This window comes from Mastigoproctus giganteus, chromosome 3 (genome assembly GCF_048544385.1).
Source record: "Mastigoproctus giganteus isolate SK-2022 chromosome 3, ASM4854438v1, whole genome shotgun sequence".
NCBI classification, from domain to species: domain Eukaryota; kingdom Metazoa; phylum Arthropoda; class Arachnida; order Uropygi; family Thelyphonidae; genus Mastigoproctus; species Mastigoproctus giganteus.
In genome coordinates, this window is record NC_143577.1 from 75486627 (window position 1) to 75507842 (window position 21216).

At 38.9% G+C, this 21216-nt stretch overlaps 1 protein-coding gene across 1 annotated transcript in view; it reads right to left on the reverse strand.

Moving 5' to 3' along the window:
- The window catches only part of LOC150088089 (intracellular hyaluronan-binding protein 4-like), a 171728-nt gene that overhangs the window by 49678 nt on the left and 100834 nt on the right, over nucleotides 1-21216 (reverse strand). The window contains exon 5 of the mRNA XM_090369327.1: nucleotides 10506-10589. Within this exon, the coding sequence (XP_090225453.1) occupies nucleotides 10506-10589 (84 nt within the window). The remainder of the gene's footprint in view (nucleotides 1-10505; nucleotides 10590-21216) is intronic.

A 21216-nucleotide genomic window follows, 5' to 3' on the forward strand; every position in this document is an offset into this window, starting at 1 on the left:
GGTTAAATATGAAATTAGGGGACCTTACCTCTCCCTTTCTTTTTCTGATGGCAGATTCGACATATGCTTTATTTTCTTACATAATTTGGCGATTTTAGCCCTTGACTGGATGTGTGTGGTGTTTGAAACCACCAGTGACTTAAACTTTTTATGAAAAAAAAAAAAAAAGTAGCATGCAATTAAAGTGACTTTCAGAGGAATTATGAGTGGTAGTTAGGTGGTTGCAAAATAATTTGAGTAGAGAACTTGAAAGGACCAAAAGTTGCTTACCCCAGGTGACTACTTGAGGAAGTTTATCCAAACTGATTTAGTGAGTGCAAACTATTTTTATTTTGGAATTTTCTAGTAAATCACCTACTCTGGTCATAATACACCAAAAATACAAGGTCCTAAAAATGTGTACAGTGCAAGTGACCTTTACTGTGTGTATCCCTGTACAAGTATGTCTGCAAAAGCCAATTTGTTTGTTGTGCAGTTTGAAAAACCTCAAACAACTCTGGGGAAACCCTACCCTTGCACTCAAGAGCAACTAAATCCCTAGTTAACAAGGGTTTCCTCCAATGTCCACTTGGCCCTCCTTATTTTATAGTCAGGAATTAAGTTGTTGGTTTAGTTATTTCCATTGGTGGGTCACTGGAAATTTCGGCATCCAGCCAGAACTGTTTTCTTGTTTGGAAGGCCACATCCTGGTACTGGGCAAAGCCACTGAAGATTTCTTTAGTTGGTATAAGCCTGAGCTCTTCAATTGTGAGAAGGTCACTGATTTTTGTACCAAGTACATTGTGGGCATCTCAGTAATTGGGACAATCTGGGTACATGAGCCTAGCCTTCTCTTCAAATTTCAATGGCAGAGATTCCCAAAGCACATAATTTATGATTGAAGGAGCTGTCTTGTTGGCATAAAAGTTCTATATAAAATATAAGTTTTAAATATTAGAGGGTATTAAATTTGTAAAGCAGGTCTCATTTGAAAATATTCAGCACAACAAGATCACTGAATCCACCAAGGGCAAAACCTTTTGGTTTTAGCATACATGGATTGTGAAAATACCAAACAAATGAGTTTAGGTTTTGGCATATGTTTGGCCTACCCAAAACTTTTGGAATGAACCTTTAGCTTACCCTACTCTTTGTACTGATGTGTCACACCTGTGATGCCAACTTTTAGTTAATTCCTACCAGACTTTGGCCTTTTCTTCCTTTTGTCTGTATTGGTTTGTATGCACAATATTTATAGTTTTATGTTTTCTAATTTTGTACAATAGGCTACTGTAGATAACCTAGGGGTCCACTTGCATTTTTCCTACTAGTAACTGCCAGCTACTGTTAAGACAGTTCTACAAGCTTTTAATTTGCATAAGATTTAGTTGTTGGGGCTGCTCAAGAAGTCTTTGTACTAAACCCTTTGGATTCACTAGTACCAGATACTTGTGCCATAAATGAGAATTGCAATACTGCTTTATATAAGAGGTCAAAAGTGTTTATCCTTATAAGCATTGGTCTCTCTTGGTTATATTTTCAATCACTGCAGTGAAGTTTTCACTCTTTTATTTAAAGTTCTTGATGTGGGTAGTGAAAAGTAGCTTATCATCGAGGAAAGTGTCCAGGTATTTAACTGAACTAATATGACAGGCAGGCTGCTGACAGTATGACTGTGAATTCAACTGGCTTATGTTGAGTTTACCCTTTACGGTCATGATTTTACTTTTGGAGAAGAGGATTCAAGATCTCGTAAGAATGTGTTTCATCTCATTTCAAGTTCAGCTGTGGATGAGCCCTTACAAATAATAGGAAGGGTTGTTGGAATATGTCATCATCACATTTGAAAGGCTTGCATAAGTCTTTTAAATGTAATGATGACATATTTAAATAACCCTCCTTTGACAAATGATAAGTGTTGACCTATTTGTCAAGAATCATTTTCCAAGAGAATAGGCAGAAAACCAAATTTTGAGGGCAACCCTTACTAACTTTGCCTACAATGGATTTCCCAGTGAAGCAGGTGTTAATGTAGCTGTGAATTCACTTGAGCAGCCAACTTCCCTGACAAAATCGAATCAAAGGCACCTCAAAAGTCCATTATTATTATTAGTAGTAGTGGTGGTGGTGGTAGTTTGTTTTTAAGAGCATTAGCAACTAAGGCCATATTGCTCTGGGGATATGCGGTGGTCATTCCCTGACCTTTCCACATCCTCCATATTTGGTGATGACGGGCTCGAACCCCGGTCTAATCAAGAAGCATGTGCTACGCACTGCTGCTCCTTCCCACCTGGCTACGGAGGCGCCTAGTAGTAGTAGTAATAGTAGTGATAAATAATGCAAGCAAGCAGCATCTGTAGGGGAAAAAACAAAACAAAACAAAACACGACCACTTCCCATTTTACCTGTTCATCCCCTTTAACAATTTATCTAGTTCTTAGTTCTTCCTTGAATTTATTTCAAACTAGCAACCTCTACAACACCAGATGTGAGTTTTTACAACAATCAACCAACCCAAAGGCAAATTTTTTTACATATGATGACCTGTAACCATCCTTCCTCAATATAAATTTATGCTCCCTAATGTGTGTATTCTGAGCAAGAGGAAAGATTCCATCAGCAATGGTTTTACTCAATCCATTCAAGGCCTTATACATCCCAATCAGATGTCCTTACATTTGTCAATATTATACTTCAATTGGCACTTCTCAGCCCATCTACCTAATTTTTAATTTCATCACCCTGATTGCCACAATTAACCACCCTACCAATCTTCATAGCATTTTCAAACTTAGATATTAAGCTTGATATGCTTTCTCAACATCATTAATACATAGAGAAAACAACAAGGAGCCCAGCACTTAATCCTGAGAAACTGCTAATAACATTAGTCCAAGAAGTGCAGCACCCACTGCCCACTCAACCATCCCTTTATCCATAGCAACAACTTGCCCTTAATGTCAACTATGCTCTAATTTGTATAGAAGTTTTTTATATGCAAAACTATCAAAAGCTTTCCTGAAATCTAAGAATATGATATCAAAATTATTTTTTGCATCCAGCTGCTTTATTGTGTATACTTAATTTCTGACTAACCTACCTAATTACTGTGTATAACTAGTATCCAATCAAACTGCTCAGAAAAGATCATCCCTTAACAAATCCATGCTATGATCGCAGTATAACTGCATTTTTGTTCAGATGATCCTGCATTACTTCTGAAGTAAAGTAACAATATATTTGTTACTTTACTTCATTTCACTACATTTACTTCTTTACTACATCATACACCTTTCTGAATGATGGTACTGTCTTTCTTTTTTTTTAACCGCTGCAGTTCCCACATACACTCAGTGATCACTGAATTGTGACCCCATCTGTAAACTATGCTGCATAGCTCACACTAAAAAGCCAAACAGCTTCCTATTAGAACAATGGTATTTTGCATCTAATCATGCAAGTCAAAGTCATAAGGCAGTTATGGGATGCAATAAAGATATCATGGAATTTCAAAACGGGCATGACTGTGAAAGCTCATGTGTCAGGTGCTTCCATATCGGAAATGGCACATCTTGTTGGTTTCTCATATCCCACTATGATTAAGGTGTACAAAGAATAGCCAAACAGATCAAACCACTCCTGCCAACAGAACACTAAAGGATTACACAAAGTAAATGTTCATGGTGAGTGAAGGTCATTGTACGAGCTCAACGGCAGGTCGCTGTAAGACAGCTGACATCACAATACAATATGAGGAATGCACCAAACAGAGATGTATGGGGTTCCAGAGCAGATGACCCAAAAGATACCCTCTCCTCACCGCAGATCATCATTGATGGCAAATGCTGTTGTGTCAACAAGGTGGTTTAACTCTGGAGCACTGGAAACGAGTTAGATGAATCCAATTACCTAGTGTAACAAGCTGACAGATGCTTCTGTGTGTGCGGTGCATGAGTCCATACACTCATTGTGCATGGTGCCCACTATCCAGGCAGTTGGTGCGGGTTGCTTAATATGCATATTTTTTTTGGAAAGAACTATGACCCCTGGTGCGCATGGACTAACTTTTCACTGATGAGGTCTACCAGCAACTCTTAGGAGATGTGCACCCTGCTATGCTGCATTTTTTTTTGGATAGAAAATGGGATCTTCCAAGACAATGCACCCCATTATTAGGCCCACACTGTGCACAAGTGGTTTGAGGAACATAGTGAAGATGTCACCCATCTTGACTTGCTTCCAAATTTGCCTAACCTCAATCTAATTCGACACCTGTGGGATGTTTTTGACTGGGAAGTGAGACAGATGGATGTGCAACCATCATCTATTTCAACACTGGAAAGCCTTGCAGACAGCATGGCTGCAGATCCCTATGCATGTCTTCAGATATCTAGTGCAGTCAATGTCTAGGTGAATAGCAGCTGTTATCCATGCGAATACCAGCCCAACACAGTATTAGGTAGGTGGTCACAATTCAGTAATCACTGAGCATATTTTCAAGTGCACCGAAGTTAATTTTCATATCAATGGGGGGGGCAATAAGTTATATTTGCTGTATTGTATTTTTGAATGCATGGTGGAATTATAAATAAAATATGACACTTTTTGAACAAAATATTTTTCCTTTTTTAGCATCAATAAAAAAAAATAAAATAAATAAAATAATAATAAAAATTCTGAGTCAATCATGACTTGCTTCTTTCAATTCCACCTTTAATTTTGTCAGTCTCTCAACCCCTAACTACCTTATAATTACCTTACCCTCACAATGAGATCTATACCTGGACATTTTCCACTTTTGTTTTTGACGGTATCACTTAATTGATGCATGGTGAAATCTGGTACTTTGTCCAGTGACATCACTGCCATTAATGATTTTCTGTTGGCATACAGTTGTGTTTCTGTTTCCTGGTGGGATGACAGTATTAGTATTGGCAAATGATGTGAGAAAGCAAGCTTATAAAGAATCGGCAAAAAAAAAAAAAAAAACACCTATACAATTCATCTATGCATATGACTAAATTTGTCTGGTTCGTCCTTGAATTTATTCACACTACCTGCTTCCACAGCAACAGAGAAGTTTGTTCCAACAATCAACCACCCACTGACTGAAAGCAAACTTCTACATATCTATCCTACAACCATCCTTTCTCAATTTGAATTTATGTTCCCCATGTGCATAATCTCAGAAAGAGGAAGAATTCTGTCAATGTTTAGTTTAATCAATCCATTCAAGGCCTTAAACACCTGAATCAGATTTAATTGCAGGTGCTTAGTCTTCAAATGCTGCAATTTGCAGAACCAATAAAGCCTTTATTGGTAAGAGCACTCTTTTGTTCCCCCCACCAACCTGGTCGCCCTTCTCTGCACCCATTCTAGCAGATTTACATCCTTCCTAAAATGAGGCCTCCAGACCTGTTTACACTATCCAAGATGCACCCTAACCATGGCCTTGTAAAAAGAGATAATCACCTCCTTATCCCTGCTAGCAAAATTTCTGTACATCACTGAAAAAAAGCCTCATGAGCTGTCCGCACTACTCAGGAAACTTCATATCTGACTGTAATTACCGCCAGGTCTTTAGGTGTTCCAATCCCCTGAGTGTGATACCACATAGTTGGCATGTTATTCTGTGATTACCACATAGTTGGCATGTTATTCTGTGATTTCCATAAGCAGTAGCATTTGTCAATATTAAACTTCAGTAGTCACTCCTTAGCCCATTTGCAATAGTATTCCCTGATTACTTTCATTAACTACCCTTCCAACCTTCATATCATCTGCAACCTTAGACATTAAGCCTGATATACCTTCATCAATATCATTAAAAAATATTGAAAACAACAATGGGCTCACCACTGAACCCTGGAGGACTCCGCTAATAACATTAGTATTGGCAAAATAATGCCTGAAGCAAGTTTATGAGTGAGTGAGAGAGAGAGAGAGAGAAGCTTTAAAAATGTGATCGATTGTGGAATTTTACCATAGTAATGTGGAATTAAATCTTTTTGTGCTTAAATTAAGGTACTATTTACGAAAAGATTAATAGGGAGCTTTTCCTCTTATTTTCAACAAAAAAGATAAAACATAATTTGTCAAGACAAAAGATTAAAAAAAAGAAAGAAAGAAAACTGCCTTGCCTTATATAATACCTCCAACATTCAGCAATGAACAGTTTTGCAAATTCTTTAAGAAGGGATTCACAAACAAAACAAAACAATTACTTTCAATTTTGGGTTACCATAGCAAGTACCTCATACACCCATAATATATTGTCTGTAAATTTTGGGTTTAGCTAATTAAGAAAATCCATAATTTTGTAAATTGTGGTTTTGCATGTTTTACTGGGTTGGGGCCAAATTTCCAAGGGGAAAAAAAAAACAAAAAAAAAAAGGCTATTCTCATTTGAGACCAACTAACCAAATCACAGTATGAAAAACAATAATAAAAAATGCTCATGACATTGACTGGATTCAAAATGAGGTCTTTTTCACACAACGCAGGAGGATGATTATAACCACTGTGCTACTCATAAACCAATTGAACACTCCCACATACAGTTAAAATAATGCAAGAATCATTTCTACCTCTATTTGCACCAACCATAATGCAAGAATCATTTCTACCTCTATTTGCACCAACCATTATATTATTAAACTGTATATCAGGCCCCCTCTCATCAGCAGTTTCATAACAACCCAACACTAACTAAATAGAATCTGTAATACACTTTCCATCTTTTCTATTCCAACTGAACCTCATGAACTCTGAACTACTTCTGCAGCATGGAACTGAATTTTACTGTCCTGTCTGAACAAAATTCTGGAAGATCCCAGAAGAAGGCATTGAAGTACTGATGCACAACACTCTCAACCTTTCCCCCATAGATAATATAGATATGCATTTGTCTGATAACATAGGTTAAAATAATGCGCACACATCTTAAGAATCCTTGTTTGTTATCAAAATAGCCAATACTGACAAGATATCTGGAGGGTGTTGATGTTTCAAATGAGCAAAAAGTGCATGCTATGGAAATAAGCTTATATAACTAAGGGGTGCATTGGGTTAGTAAACTATACAAGAAAACTTAGCCTTAATTGTGTACACAGTAATGTAAGGAGTGTCATCAATAAAATGAATGAATTCAAACTAATGGTTAAGACAACTAATCCTTATGTAATACAGCTAAAGGAAATGTTGTGTTACACGGAAACAGCAGATGATGAATTTAATTACAGCAAATACAAAATATTCATGAAGGATAAGGAAAAGGTAACACTTCTTATCAAAAGTAGCCTGGGCATGACAAAAGCTGTCCCAGATTCAAAAGTTATGCATGCTAGTGCAGAATTTGTGTGGTGTGAGTTAGCTAGAAGCAATGGTATAATGAGAGTAGGAGTAATCTACTGATCAGAAGCTTGTGAAGATTAAGATGAGAGCCTTGACATGCATATAGAATGGGCAAGTAGGTGTGAATGTCTTATTATGGATGATTTCAATTTGCGCCTAACTGATTCAAGCAAGTGGAAGGGAAAACTCACATTAGGGAACAAATTTTTAAATTAACCGGATGGCTGTTATTTGTATTAACATGTTATGGAAAGTACTAGGTGAAAATATATTCTAGACCTGATCATCTTCTATGAACCAGATGACATCATAGGGCTGAGAGTACAGGAATTATTAGCTGGGAGTGATCATTGGCTTCTAAGTTGGATAAGGAGAGAGGTAGCAGTTGTAAAGGTTAAAGAATGGATTTCAATTTCAGGAAAGGAGATAAGTTAAGGTGCCACATGGTCTCTATCAACTTGGGAAATAGCTCACATTGTGGAAATACATTAAAATTATGGTATAGCTTTAAAGCTAGAGTCATAGAAGCTTATATATATATATATATATCAATTAAGAAAATATAGCACAAAGAGGATTCTGAGATGGATGAATAACAAACTAGCCAATTTAACCGGGGAGAAAAAGATGGCACATAAAAGTTATAGCATGATAAAATGTACTGAAGCCTACAGCACCCACAAATTTATCTGTAATACCACAGAAAAGTTTAGACCGGCAAAGGCACATTATGAGAAATTGCTAGCTATGAGAACAAACAATGGGAACAAGGAATTTTTCTGGTAAGTGAATAATAATAAAAAAGGGCAAATCAGATCAGATCCTGGCTCAATGGATGCAGAAAAGTTATAATTCTGCTGATGTTGCAGATGAAGTGAACAGATACCTTCCATTGATATTTACAGAAGAAAGATCTGTTATGGTGAGGAGAAACTGTGAGAGTGAAGCTGGAAATCATGAAATTAGTGAGACAAATTTCAGAACACTATTTATCAAAAACAGTGGAGGCAATTAACTGTTTTTGCCTCAACTGTTTTTGATAAATAGTGTTCCCCTTTAAGCAATTAAGGATCCTGGAGTTGATGGCATATACCCCGCAATTTTGAGGGAGGCAACAAGGGAATTTATTGAACTACTGAGGTTAATGATGGGGTCATCACTAAATTCGGGAGCTATTCCCTTGGACTGGAGAAGTGCCAATGTCAATACATAAAAGTGACTCTAAGAGCGAAGTAGTAGTAGTAGTGGCATGTGATGCAAGAAAGCAAGCTTATGAGCTTATGCAGCATCAGCCAAAAAAAAAAAAAAAAAAAATTACAAAACAATCCCCTCTAAATATTTGTCCAGTCCCTCCTTAAATTTATTTAACCTATCAACTTCCACAATGACAGATGGAAGTTTGTTCCAGCAATTAACCACCTGCTGGCTAAAGGCAAATTTCCGCACTTCTGTGCGGAAATTTGCCCTTTAGCCAGCGGGTCCTTCTGTCCTTCCTCAATTTCAATTTATGCCCCCTTAGGTTCGTAATCTGAAGAAGTGAGCAACTTCACTCTTAGAATCATCATGGAGATAATGATAAAAAGTGTATTATGGGTTCATATACACAGAAATGGAATTCTGAAGGAAATACAGCATGGTTTTGTAAAGGGAAAATCATGTTTATACCTGGTTAGATATTTTAATGCAGTCACCCATGAGCTGGATGTAGGAAATTAGTTCAACATTTACTTAGATTTCAGGAAAGCATTTGACTCAGTTCTGCATGAAAAGTTTATTCTTGATTCATTAATGAGTTTTGATTCATTAATAACCATTAAAAGTTCATTAATGATTATTCTTCAGATTGGCTAACATAAGAAGTGGAGTTCCTCAAGGATCAGTATTGGAACCACTCATTTTTGATTTTCATAAATGACACTGACAAAGGGATTGAGGGCACGATTTCAAAACTGGCAGAGTAGTTAATGATCATGGCCAAACACAGCTTCTTCAGGGTGACTTAGAGATCGTCAGAGAAGTGGCAGCTATCATTTAATGCAGCAAAATTCATTCAAGTCTTAATTTGTGAAATAGCAACTGCAAAATAATTGTATAACAGTAGAAGAAGAAAGAGATTTCGGAGTTATGATAGTAGCAAGGACACACAGCATCCTATCCATGATTTATCAAATATTTGCTTGTAGAGATAGGGAGTTGAGAGACCACACTTGGGACACTGTGTCGAGATATGGAGACTGCACCTAAAAAGACACCACACTTCTTGAAAGTGACCAAAGATGGGTAGTGTGAGATCATCAAAAGGGTGTCCATATGAGGAAAAACTTTGAATATGTGGGCTGCAGAGCTTTGAAACCAGCTCAAACATTTGATTGAAGCATATAAAGCTCTGAGAGATAAAATGAACAAGAATGAAATTTTCACTGTTGATCCCAAACCTAGGGGCCATAAACTGAAATTATAGGGGGGAAGAGGTTTAGACTGAATTGCAGGAAGTTTCTTTTATATAGCAAGCTGTTGATTTTTAAAATATGCCTCCAGAGGTGGTTGAGGCTGACAGCTTGAAGAAATTCAAAGCTCAGCTGGATAGATATCTATATGAAGAGGAGAATCAAACAGTGGTTTATAATATTTTATTGAATTATTTTTTGTGTGGTGCAACAAAAGCCTAGGGCTCCATTGTATCATACAGCTAATACTAATATGAACTGGTACACATATCTTATAACGGAACAAAACTTGTAAATATACTTAATTAAAGAATGTACTAACCATCCAACCTCAAATGAGTATACAGACATGTTGTTACCTTCTGTATCTTAAATTCAAAATGATGAAATACCCATCTCCACCCAAGTCCTGATATGCTTGCCCTCATTACAACAAGAGCAAGCATATCAGACAAGGATATCATAATACTGAAACACAACAAAATCTAATCAAATAGTGGCTCAGTGATTGTTACCTACTCTTTATAGATTGTATGATTTTGAATTTATGATTAATACAAAAAATAAAAGAGACTAAAGTAATTACACAAAACTGAAGATTCTCAACCTAATAATATTATTAAATGATGTAATTAAGTTTATAAATACAATAAGCTTAATTTTGTAATTAAATTCAGAAATACTATAATATTCAAAGGTCATCTTTGAATATCATAAAGAACTCACTTGGTTTCAGTATTTTCTAAAACTGACTGTTCAATGCGTTCTGCACCCTCCGGAACTTCTTCAGTAGGTAGTGCAGGGGGCAAACTGAAACAATCAAACTTTAAATGCTTAAAATTTGAACTTTACAATTGAAAAAAAAAGCTAGCTTACCTATATTAATAAGGTAACATATTTAAGATATGTAAAATATATAAATTTAAGAATTCTGAATGAAAAATAAATGTCAGAATTCTACACAGAATTATAGGCATCAAACAAAAGGTTAGTTAAAGAAAACAGCAAGCATATGTACTCTAACTGTTCAATTTTCTACTCAGAGTAAATGGATTCACTCTGTGAGGCACAAAACAGGTAATGGCCCAAGTAAAAAAGCAAAATCAAACTGATCTATAGCTTTTTTTCAACAGCTTGGAACAATGAGCAATATTTAATTCTGATAATGAAATTTAATATCAAGTACATTTTTAGTCAAGAAAAATGTTATTTATAATAACTAGTAGTTTCCCCCTTGAACAATCAAAAAGTAACCATAAAGTGTAATGAAGAAAGCAAAGAGCTCTTTAAACATCATGCATGTTGGTTGATAACAAGAATTCTACATTAGTAGTAGAGTCAACAAAGCTTAAGAGTATCATCAAAATTTAAGCTAAAACTGAATCATAAAACACGTACATGCACTCCTCGGCTTACGTAACACTAGACTTACGGAAATTCGACCTTACGTAAGTTTTTGCCAGCCGGTGCAAACTTAAAAAAAATCGTGGAAACATATTTTGCATCCTGTACGAATAAATGAGGTATCATGAAAATATCGTAATGTGAACCCATTAACACATTGTTTTTTTTTTTTTTTTTTGGTAATTCGTTCCAAGACCTTGGAAGTTGAAATTTTCACTATTTATCTCTCTAAAAGAGCATTTTTATAACAGAAATTGCACTACACTTTCATCATCATCATCATCATCATATGTTCTGTTATAAGAATCAATTTTGAACGCCGTTGTGATATTTTTCTAAAACACATTTCTGGAGGTCACTACCTAGTGGCATAACTATGCCAATGCAGTGCATTGGAGCCCACAACAGAAAGGGGGCTCACTGCCCTCCCACCCAAAACAGAAAAAAATTTTATTGAGTAAAAATTAAGTTTTTTAGTTATGTTTATGATAAAATTTACTATGTCTACGAAAAATTATTTTTTTCAGACAAAACATGTTTATTGTTAGCCAGCTATCTATACAGTACAAGCAAAACTGCAGGGAATAGAGGTTAAATGGTATATCTGCTGCTTCCAGGACAATTTTTAAGCATTTCTGACTGTGGGGGCCAAAGTCAAATAGGGGCTCACTTATTGGGCGTAGGGGCCCATTTATTGGGGATAATTATTATTGAGTAAAGTATTACTACTGCACCTATAATATTTCTGAGTATTACAGAGCATCACATTTACCGTTGTATTGTTAATTTTTTATTTTTACTTTTAAACTTGGCATTGGGGCCCACTTTTTCAAGTTCCACTGCTGTCACTACCATAAAACAATTTGCACTTTCTGGTTTATTGGCTTTTCTGTTAGCACAATCTATTATAAACGGGTAGTCAACTTAATCTTATTGCATTTGCGATAATACCGATAACTGAGTTCTGTGGGTTTTTACGTTACGGTATTATGGTGAAATGAGTTCACCATAATACCGTTGAATTTCAGTGAATAATACTTCACTGAAACCTTCAATCATATAAAAAACAAATAAATTTTCAGAATCTTCTCTACTCATATTTACTTATTACAGCGGTGAAGGGAAAGGGACCAACGGAAAGTGCAAGAGCTGGCAGTGCTAGGAAAAGAAACAAAATTGATTTAGAAATGAAGATGATTAATTAAGAAGTACAAAGCAGGACTTTCTGTAATACTTAGAAAGTTTGTCATCTATTGCACAGAACTACTTCAACACTACTTCAACAGTCTCACTGCTTCAACAGTGAATACTATTTTAAGGGACAGTGCACATATAAGAGAACATGTTAAAGGATCAATGCATTTAAGATCAACAGTGATCACAAAACAGCATTCAGGTGATATATCGAAGATGGAAAAGCTATTAATAATATGAATGGGAAATCAGATTCAGAAGCGAATGCCCCTGAGTACAATGGCCATTCACGTAAAAGCAAGTATTTATGAAGATATTAAGGATAAGTACAGCAAACCCCAAGTCAAGTTTGTTGCAAGCAACGGGCAGTTTAATAGGTTCAAGCATTGCACTGGTTTCCAAAACATTAAAGTATGCGGTGAAGTCGCCAGTGCTGATTCTGCAGCTGCAGAGAAATTTTGATGTGTTGGAAAAAACCCCTTCTAAATCTCCACAGCCCTGAACTTCCTCAGCGGCATGCTTATGAGCTGGAGAGTTCATTCTGGCAATGATGCTTGAAAGATAAAACTTGCTGACGCTATGCCTGTCTCCTCTCTTTTTGTAATTTTGTTCACTTTTGTAATTTTTCCTGTGCATGAGATAAAAAATTGAATAAATAATTCTATTTACATATTCGTTGAACATTTCTTTTTTGCTTCAATCAAATTCAGCACGCATAGTCATGAGTGCTGCATAAGCCTTTAGGGAAATTCCGACTTATGTAAATTTGATGTAAGTAGAGTTCCGAGGAATATAACCCTTACGTAAGTCGGGGAGTTGCTGTATTTTATTTATTTTCCAGGAATACTAGTACTGGAGGTGCTAATTAAGAGCGGAGGAAACAGAAAGACCAGCAAAAGGTTTGAACTTAATGCAACAATAACTGATTAATGCCATGGAGTTTCTGGTTGCTATTTGAGAGCAAGAATAGCAACTCATTTATAATTAGAACTAGGAACAGTTTCTCAGCTCCACTTTTTTTTATGGTGTCTACAGGCAGCTGGTGTATTTAAAAAATATACAAATGTTTGTGTACTTTCACAAGTGCCAAAAATTTCAGTGGGAAAATGGGCCAACAACACAACCTAAATGATTTTGAATGAGGTATGGTATTTGGTGCCAGACAAGCCAACACAAATATCTTGGTCAATGCCACCCTAGTAGAGGAGGGAGTTCATGTAAAACAGTATTTAGTATATTGAAATTGATCCAACACCCAGAGACAACAAAATCAGTGCACTCACATGAGAGGCAGACAGAGAGAGAAAAGAATTATGCAGTTTAACAGACAACCCACATGAGATAAAATGAGAGCATAATATAACAGTGATGTGCAAAGGGGTATATATACTGAAATGCACAAAGCATTGCATCCTACTATAGATGGAGTGTAACAACAGATGATCCTCATCTGGTTCCACCCATGTTAACTAAAGAACAAGTAGCTGTGGGCACAGCAACATTGAAAATGGATACCTGAGGAGTGGAAAAAAAGTTGCTTGGTTTGACAAACTAACAACTGTTCCACGCTGACAACAGGACCAGGATATAGCACCAGTAACATGGATGAAAGGACCTGTGCAAGGTTTCAATTTGGTTTTGTGGCACATCAGTAGCTATGATGACTAGGGATGGGCATAACTAAGTCACAACTGAAATAATCAATTATTAGCATTAGTAGCAGCATATGATACCAGAAAGCAAGCTTATAAAGCAGGGGTTGGCAAACTACGGCCTGCGGGCCAAATCCGGCCCCCCACCCCTCTTTTTAATCCAGCCCACAGGTTAATATTGTTTTTTTACATGAAAAAAATTTAAAATAAATCAAATTACACGCTGCAATAGCCGATAGTCGAGTTGAGAATTATGACCGCACGTGGCGCTACTGGCATCGCATATTCGCATTCTGTCGTCTACCGTAGAACAAGTGTTGCCAGCATTTCTCTCAGTTTTGCTTTAGCGGCGCACATGGTACTGTCTGTCACGGTGCTCTGCGATCTTTTTTTTTTCCTTTTATTTATTACCCACCGTTTCCATGTCACCCTCAAAGACCAAATATGAAGAGAAAAGTGGACTTCAAATGTCGTGCTTTTAAAGCTGAATGGAGTGTGAATCATTTTGTCATAGAAATAAATGACAAAGTATCATGTTTATTATGTAATGACACAATAGCTATGCGAAAAAGAGTACAATATACGTCGTCATTACCAAAGTAAGCACGCGGCACAATATTCAAAACTCACAGAAAATCAACGGAAGCTAAAATTGGAAAGTTTAAAATGTAATGCATCATCACAACGCAATTTATTTGTTGAAATAAAAAAATGATAATGAAGCAGTAACTAAAGTAAGCTTACGAATGGCTCATTTATTAGCCAAGAAAGGGTAACCATTTACCGATGGTCAATTAATTAAACCATGTTTGCTTGTGGCAGCCGAAGAAATGTGTCCAGAGAAAATGGATTTGTTTCGATCTGTCAATCTTTTGGCGAGAACAACTGTTAGAAGAGTTGAGGACATCGGGAGCCACATCAAAAGTCAATTAAAAGACAAGGCAAAAAATTTCAAGTGGTTTTCATTGGCTCTTGATGAGCCTACAGACATTACTGATACTGCCCAATTGTTGCTGTTTATTCGAGGAGTCAATACTGAGTCTGAGGTTACTGAAGGATTAGCTTCTATGAATAGTTTGCATGGAACAACTACAGGCGAAGATATCTTCAAGGAAGTCGAGAAAACGCTAACACAGTACAATTTGCAATGGAATCAGTTAAAATGTGTCACAACTGATGGTGGTAAAAATATGTGTGGAACGGGGAAGGATTAGTTGGACAAATTTTTAAGGCTTGTGAAGAAGCTAAATGTTCAAAACCTCTGGTAATTCATTGTATTATTCACCAGCAGGCTCTTTGTGGGAAACACCACAATCTGTCATGTGTTATTGATTTATTCGCTTTCGTGGACTTAACCATCGTCAGTTTCGTGATTTTTTAATAGAGATTGAAGCCAAATATCCTGATTTGCCCTACCATACAGCAGCTCGATGGCTCAGCAATGGAAAAGTTTTGAGATTTTTTGAACTCAGAGAAGCAATAGAAATTTTTCTAAATGAGAAAAACTGCCCACAACCACTATTATCTAACAATGAATGGCTATGAAAATTAGCATTTGCTACAGACATCGTGGGATATCTTAACGAATTTAACTTAAAATTACAGAGGAAAACAGTGCTCATATGTGAAACGTATTCTATCGTAAAGTCATATCGTCAAAAATTTGCATTGTTTGAAACACAAATCACATTAACCAAGTTTGACCATTTTCCGTACTGTAAAAAATTTCGAATATTAGCGAAATCCCCATTCCCAAAAAAATTCGCGGCAGATATATTTTCTGAACTTAAACTACAGTTACAACAGCGTTTTTTCGGATCTTGATGCAAGTGCAAAAGATATTTCCATATTTCAAAATCCATTTGGCGAGGATCGCTGTAAAGACTCGGTTACGGCCGGACACGTTATTTCACGCTCCTGAATTTGTGTGGAAATTAAGTGTTTAAAATGTTTAATCAGTTTAAAAAAGTGTTCCACCTGAAAGAGCTTATCTGGAGGATTCCGTAGGTGAGAATAGTTTTATTATCTATTGGGAATTTAGTAAATTTCCAGCGTTTCTATCTGTGTCCTTTGTTGTCAGACTACACTGGTCACCATGTGGCTGGCAGAAGGGCCATAGAGAGGCACTGATGTAAAGCAGAAGCCATGTTGGTAGTTTACACTTGACTGGGGAGTTGCTCAAACTGTTTAAAACTGAGCTGAAAGACTCCACCAAACTGTGCCGTAAACAGCCGAATTGTGTAAAATCGTGTGCTTTGAACATGTACTTAGTGTAGAGAACTATTTTTTACTGCGCCGTGCTACACTGGGATGGCCTGCGATGACACACATACTGCTTCACCCATTGTTCTTGAACTGGAGGGTGTGACTACAGTGATCTGCATTATTGAGTGGGGAGGATGACCCCCATGTGTGTTAATGCTTAAGCCTCTATTAGCGAGAGCTCCTGGTTGCCATCTACAGCCTTCAGCAGTAGCTTCGTCACCGCCACCACTTGCTAGGTGCATTTCAACGTCTAGGGCCACACTCACAGTCATAGCTGAAGGTCACTTGCCGCTTAAGCTTCTCTTTAGCAAGCGCTACTTGGGCGCACTCCACGCCTCTGGCAGTAATTGCCTTACAGCGACCACCTGCTTTTCACAGCATTCACTTTCCCACTACACTCATATTGCATCAATTAACCGCTTCACCTAGGTAATCCGGAATTCTGAAACTTCAGGGAAACTACCATCTATATTGACAATGAGTGGAAAACAAACCAAAATCACGGTCGAGCCGAATGAGCGAAGGCAGCTCGAGCAGAAGAATGATACGAATAACGTAGAAGACACACCAATTATTCAGAAAAAGAACAACAAAACGGTGCCAAAATTCAATATAGAGACTAGGAGCCAAACTAAGCACAGGGATGCGCAGGATGGAAACAGCATGCAACCCCACCAAAGCGAGGACCCAAAGCAACAGGACAAACCTCTGGATCTGACTCTCCCTGAGGGCACTGTCCTGGAAAAAACCCTGATACTTAGAACTGCCCTGGAAGATATTTTCAAAGACCAATCGAACAGGGTCACAACTGGCGTCAGGGGGCAGATAGTGTCCCTCTGGACAAAACTGGAGACCATGCTCCTCCAGACCGACAAGGCAAGGGAAAAAACTTCGACAAAACTGGAGGCATACCTAGAATGTGGGACAAACCAAACGCTACAGCATGTCCCCACATATGCACAAGCACTGAGGAACTCAAACACTGCAAATACTACAATCATGAGTGCCCAACCAAGGAAACCCCCACTGATAAAAACCCCAAATGTGGTAGTGATAAGACCTACAAAGACCAGCGAAACCTTGACCAGTGAAGAGCTAAAAAACAAAGTTATGTCGAACTTCAAAGATGACTTCAAAACTACCAAGATTAAGGCAATAAGAAAGACAAGAAATGTAGGTATTGTCATAGAAACGGAGACAGAGAAAGACATGGAGAATATCCTGACCAACACCAAGATAACTACCATGGGTCTGACTGCAGAGCCACCAAAGCGGAAAGGACCATCAATTATTATCTTTAATGTAGACAAAGAAGTCACCCCACAAATCCTAATACAGGAAATATATACCAGGAACCTGTCAGGAGCATTGCCAGATCAGGAACCTCAGACTATGGTACAGCCGAAGTACTCAACGAAATCAAAGACTGGGACTAACAAAAACTGGGTTGTAGAGATTGCGCCAGCCACCTGGCAAACACTGAAACATCAATCCAGGATCTACATAGAACGGGGAAATCATAGCTTCCAGGAGCACGTGGCCGTGCCCAAATGCTATAGATGCTGTCGGTATGGCCACACCTCCCATACATGCACCCAGGTTGCTGCCACCTGTGGCCACTGCTCAGAAAAAGGGCATGAATATAACAACTGTCCGAACAGGGCTAAGCCACCTACGCAAACAGCAAAGCACTCAGACTGGAGCATAACCACTCAATCAAAGACCCCAAATGCCCCACCTATCTCAAAACAAAGAGTCTTTACCAACAAAGAATAAATTATGGGGACTAGGCCTAAACACTACAATACAGCTCTGCTAAAAATCATGCAAGTCAATGCACAACGAGCTCGAGCAGTGGTCGAGCAACTTTGAAAGAAAGCCGACGAGGAAAACACAGACATACTGATCCTTCAGGAACTGTACACGCATGTTAAAAAAGTACGAGGTTATCTAGCCAATTACAAGATCGTCCAAACTGACGAAGATACCCCTTGGGAGCCATCATTATCCGAAACCCAGCCATTACAGTAATGCGAATATCTCAACTATGCACGGCCTGCGCTGCTTGTGCCCATATTATCTTCCCACTGGGTGCTTTCTTTGTGGTGTCCTTGTACTGCAGGCCAGGGGAGGATATAACCCTTGCAACTAGATATCTTCAGACCCCTCTTGGACACATGGCCTAATCAGAGGATCATCATAGGGGCAGATGTAAACTGCCGCTCCTTGGCCTAGCACAGCATGACCCCAGACAGGAGAGCCACGAGAAATGGCCAGATCCTGGAAGATCACCTGGCAAACACTACATTTGAGATCCTCAACTTGCCACACCAACTGCTAACTTTCTGTAACACTGTGGGAGGCCACAATAGATGTATCACTCACAACTGTGAACGTCGCCCGATATATTAAACACTGGACGGTCCAAGACTCCTGGACCACATCCGACCATAGAGTGATTACATATCAGATACAGAACCAACTCAGTAGAACCCCGATGACAAAAACATCACTAAACCGCTTCGCAGTTAATAAGGCAAATTGGGAAACTTTCAAGGAAAAACTCACTGCTGAGGTTGGGGAGCACTACCGAACTGCGAGCCGACCCAGAGAGGCAAATGACCTGCAAAGAAAAGTAACTGAAATCATCATAAAAGCTAGCGAACAGGCAATGAAAAGGAAAATCCCAAAGTCAGGTGCCAGCCCTGGTGGACCCCTGGCATTGAAAACCTGAGAACTGAAGTGATGAGACGACGAAAGGACTTCCAACGGGCCCGGCGATCTTGGCCGGTCACTGAGGTCACGGCCATGAGGGATAGGTATAAAGACGGAAGGAATCGATACACAAAATTAATAAAGGACACCAAGCGCAAAACTTGGGAAAATCTTGTTTCCACAGCAGGGAACGCTAACCCCTGGGGAGTGGTTTATAAAGTAGCCACTAACAGACACTCCAGAGGAGAAGTCGCAGAAGCAACAATGACCCCGCTGGGTACCCTGACCACTACGTGGGATGACTCGGTGACCAATATCCTAAACACCATCTTCCTGGAACAGGTAACTCCTACCCTCCCAGAACAACTGCGGATCTGTCAAGAAAATGACTCATACTTCACTGACCAACAAGAAACACCCTTCACTGTGGATGAGCTGCATGCGGCCACCATGCAAATCAGAAGCAAAAGATGCCCTGGCCCAGACCTAATTGAACCGGAAATTGTGAAGAAAACTGTGTAATACACACAGGATCTGTTACTCACGCTATATAACACCTGCCTCCAAGAAGGAACCTTTCCTAATGACTGGAAAATTGCCAACATCAAACTTAAATTGAAAAATCCATCAAAGCAGCCAGAAAAACCAGAGTCCTACCATCCGATCGCCTTACTCCCAGTTGTAAGCAAACTGTTCGAAAGAATGCTGCACAAGAGGCTACTCCACTATTACAAAGGGGCAAACCTAACAAACACAATGCAATTTGGATTCAAACCTGGCCTATCCAAGATCAAAGCTCTCAAGACACTGCTGGATAAAGTAGAAGCCTGTACTACCAAATATTTTCTTGTTATCAGTACTGACTTCGCAGGGGGCGTTTGACGCCATCTGGTGGCCGAGCGTCCTCGCGAGACTTAGGCGGGCTGGAGTGACTCTAAACCTGTATAACACAATCAGGAGTTACTTAACATAGAACAATCGAAGTACATGCACCGTATAGGAAGCTAACCAGACAAATCCACAGGGGGTGCCCGAGGGATTTGTCCTAGGACCCCTGTTATGGAATATGATTTTAGATGAATTCCTGGCCCTTGATATTGGCTAAGTCGGCGCCCAGGCCTTCGCCGATGATTTGATAATAACTGTTGCTGCTGACTCACGAGCGCAAATCGAAGAAAAAGCCAACCATGCGATAGGAATTTTGCAAAAGTGAGCTACAATCCATTGCCTGTGGATTTCTCCAAGTAAGACCTGCTCGGTACTCCTGAAGGGCAGACTCAACCTTGCCAGACCAACGCAAGTGAAAATCTAAGGCACCACAATAAAACTTGCTATAGAAATCAAATATCTCGGAATCATCATTGACAAAAATCTGTCTTTTCAGCCCCATCTAAAGTACATTAAACAAAAGATACGGAAATATTCTGCATTGGTCGCAAGAGTGACCTGGAGGGACTAGGGGCTAAACAAGTGGACCCTGTCCCTCTACTACAAATCTACCTTCATCTTGGTCATCACATATGCTTCACCAGTTTGGTACAAAAAGGTAACCACAGTGGTAAATAGAAGAACCTTGGACAGCATCCAGCAGTCAATAATTCTGACAATCACACAAGCTGTCTCCACAGTCAGCATGCACGCACTCCAGGTTCTGGCCGGAGTCCTCCTGCTGGACTTGGAAATCATCAGATGCGCCCTAACATATAATATGGCAAAAGAAATACAGTGTACTACCCTGAACTTCACGTTGGATCTCGCCAACAACAGGAAGCTTGAAAAAACCAGACTGCTTGACCACCTCCGACAGGAATGGCAGGATCGGTGGACAGAATCCACTAAAGGGGAAATCACCAAGAAGTTCCTCCCTAGCGTAACAGAGTCTTTCCAAAACTCCTGAGTTGGTTCCAACCGGGGCTCCACGTCACCTTTCTGCTCACAGGGCACGGGCCATTTAATGCAAAACTATCTAGCTTCCGAATCACTGAGGATTCCCGTTGCCTCTGTGGCCATGAGGAGACATGGCAACATCTCACGTATGACTGCGACAAGTATGAGGACCTGCGATGGAGGCTCACCACTGCTATCACCGCAGAACATGGAACAGCATCTTCTCGACTCGGAACAAGAATACAAAGCCCTTACCATTTTTGCACAGAAACTCTTTGCTAGAAGGCGAGTACTTATAGCAAACCACCATGCACAGCACC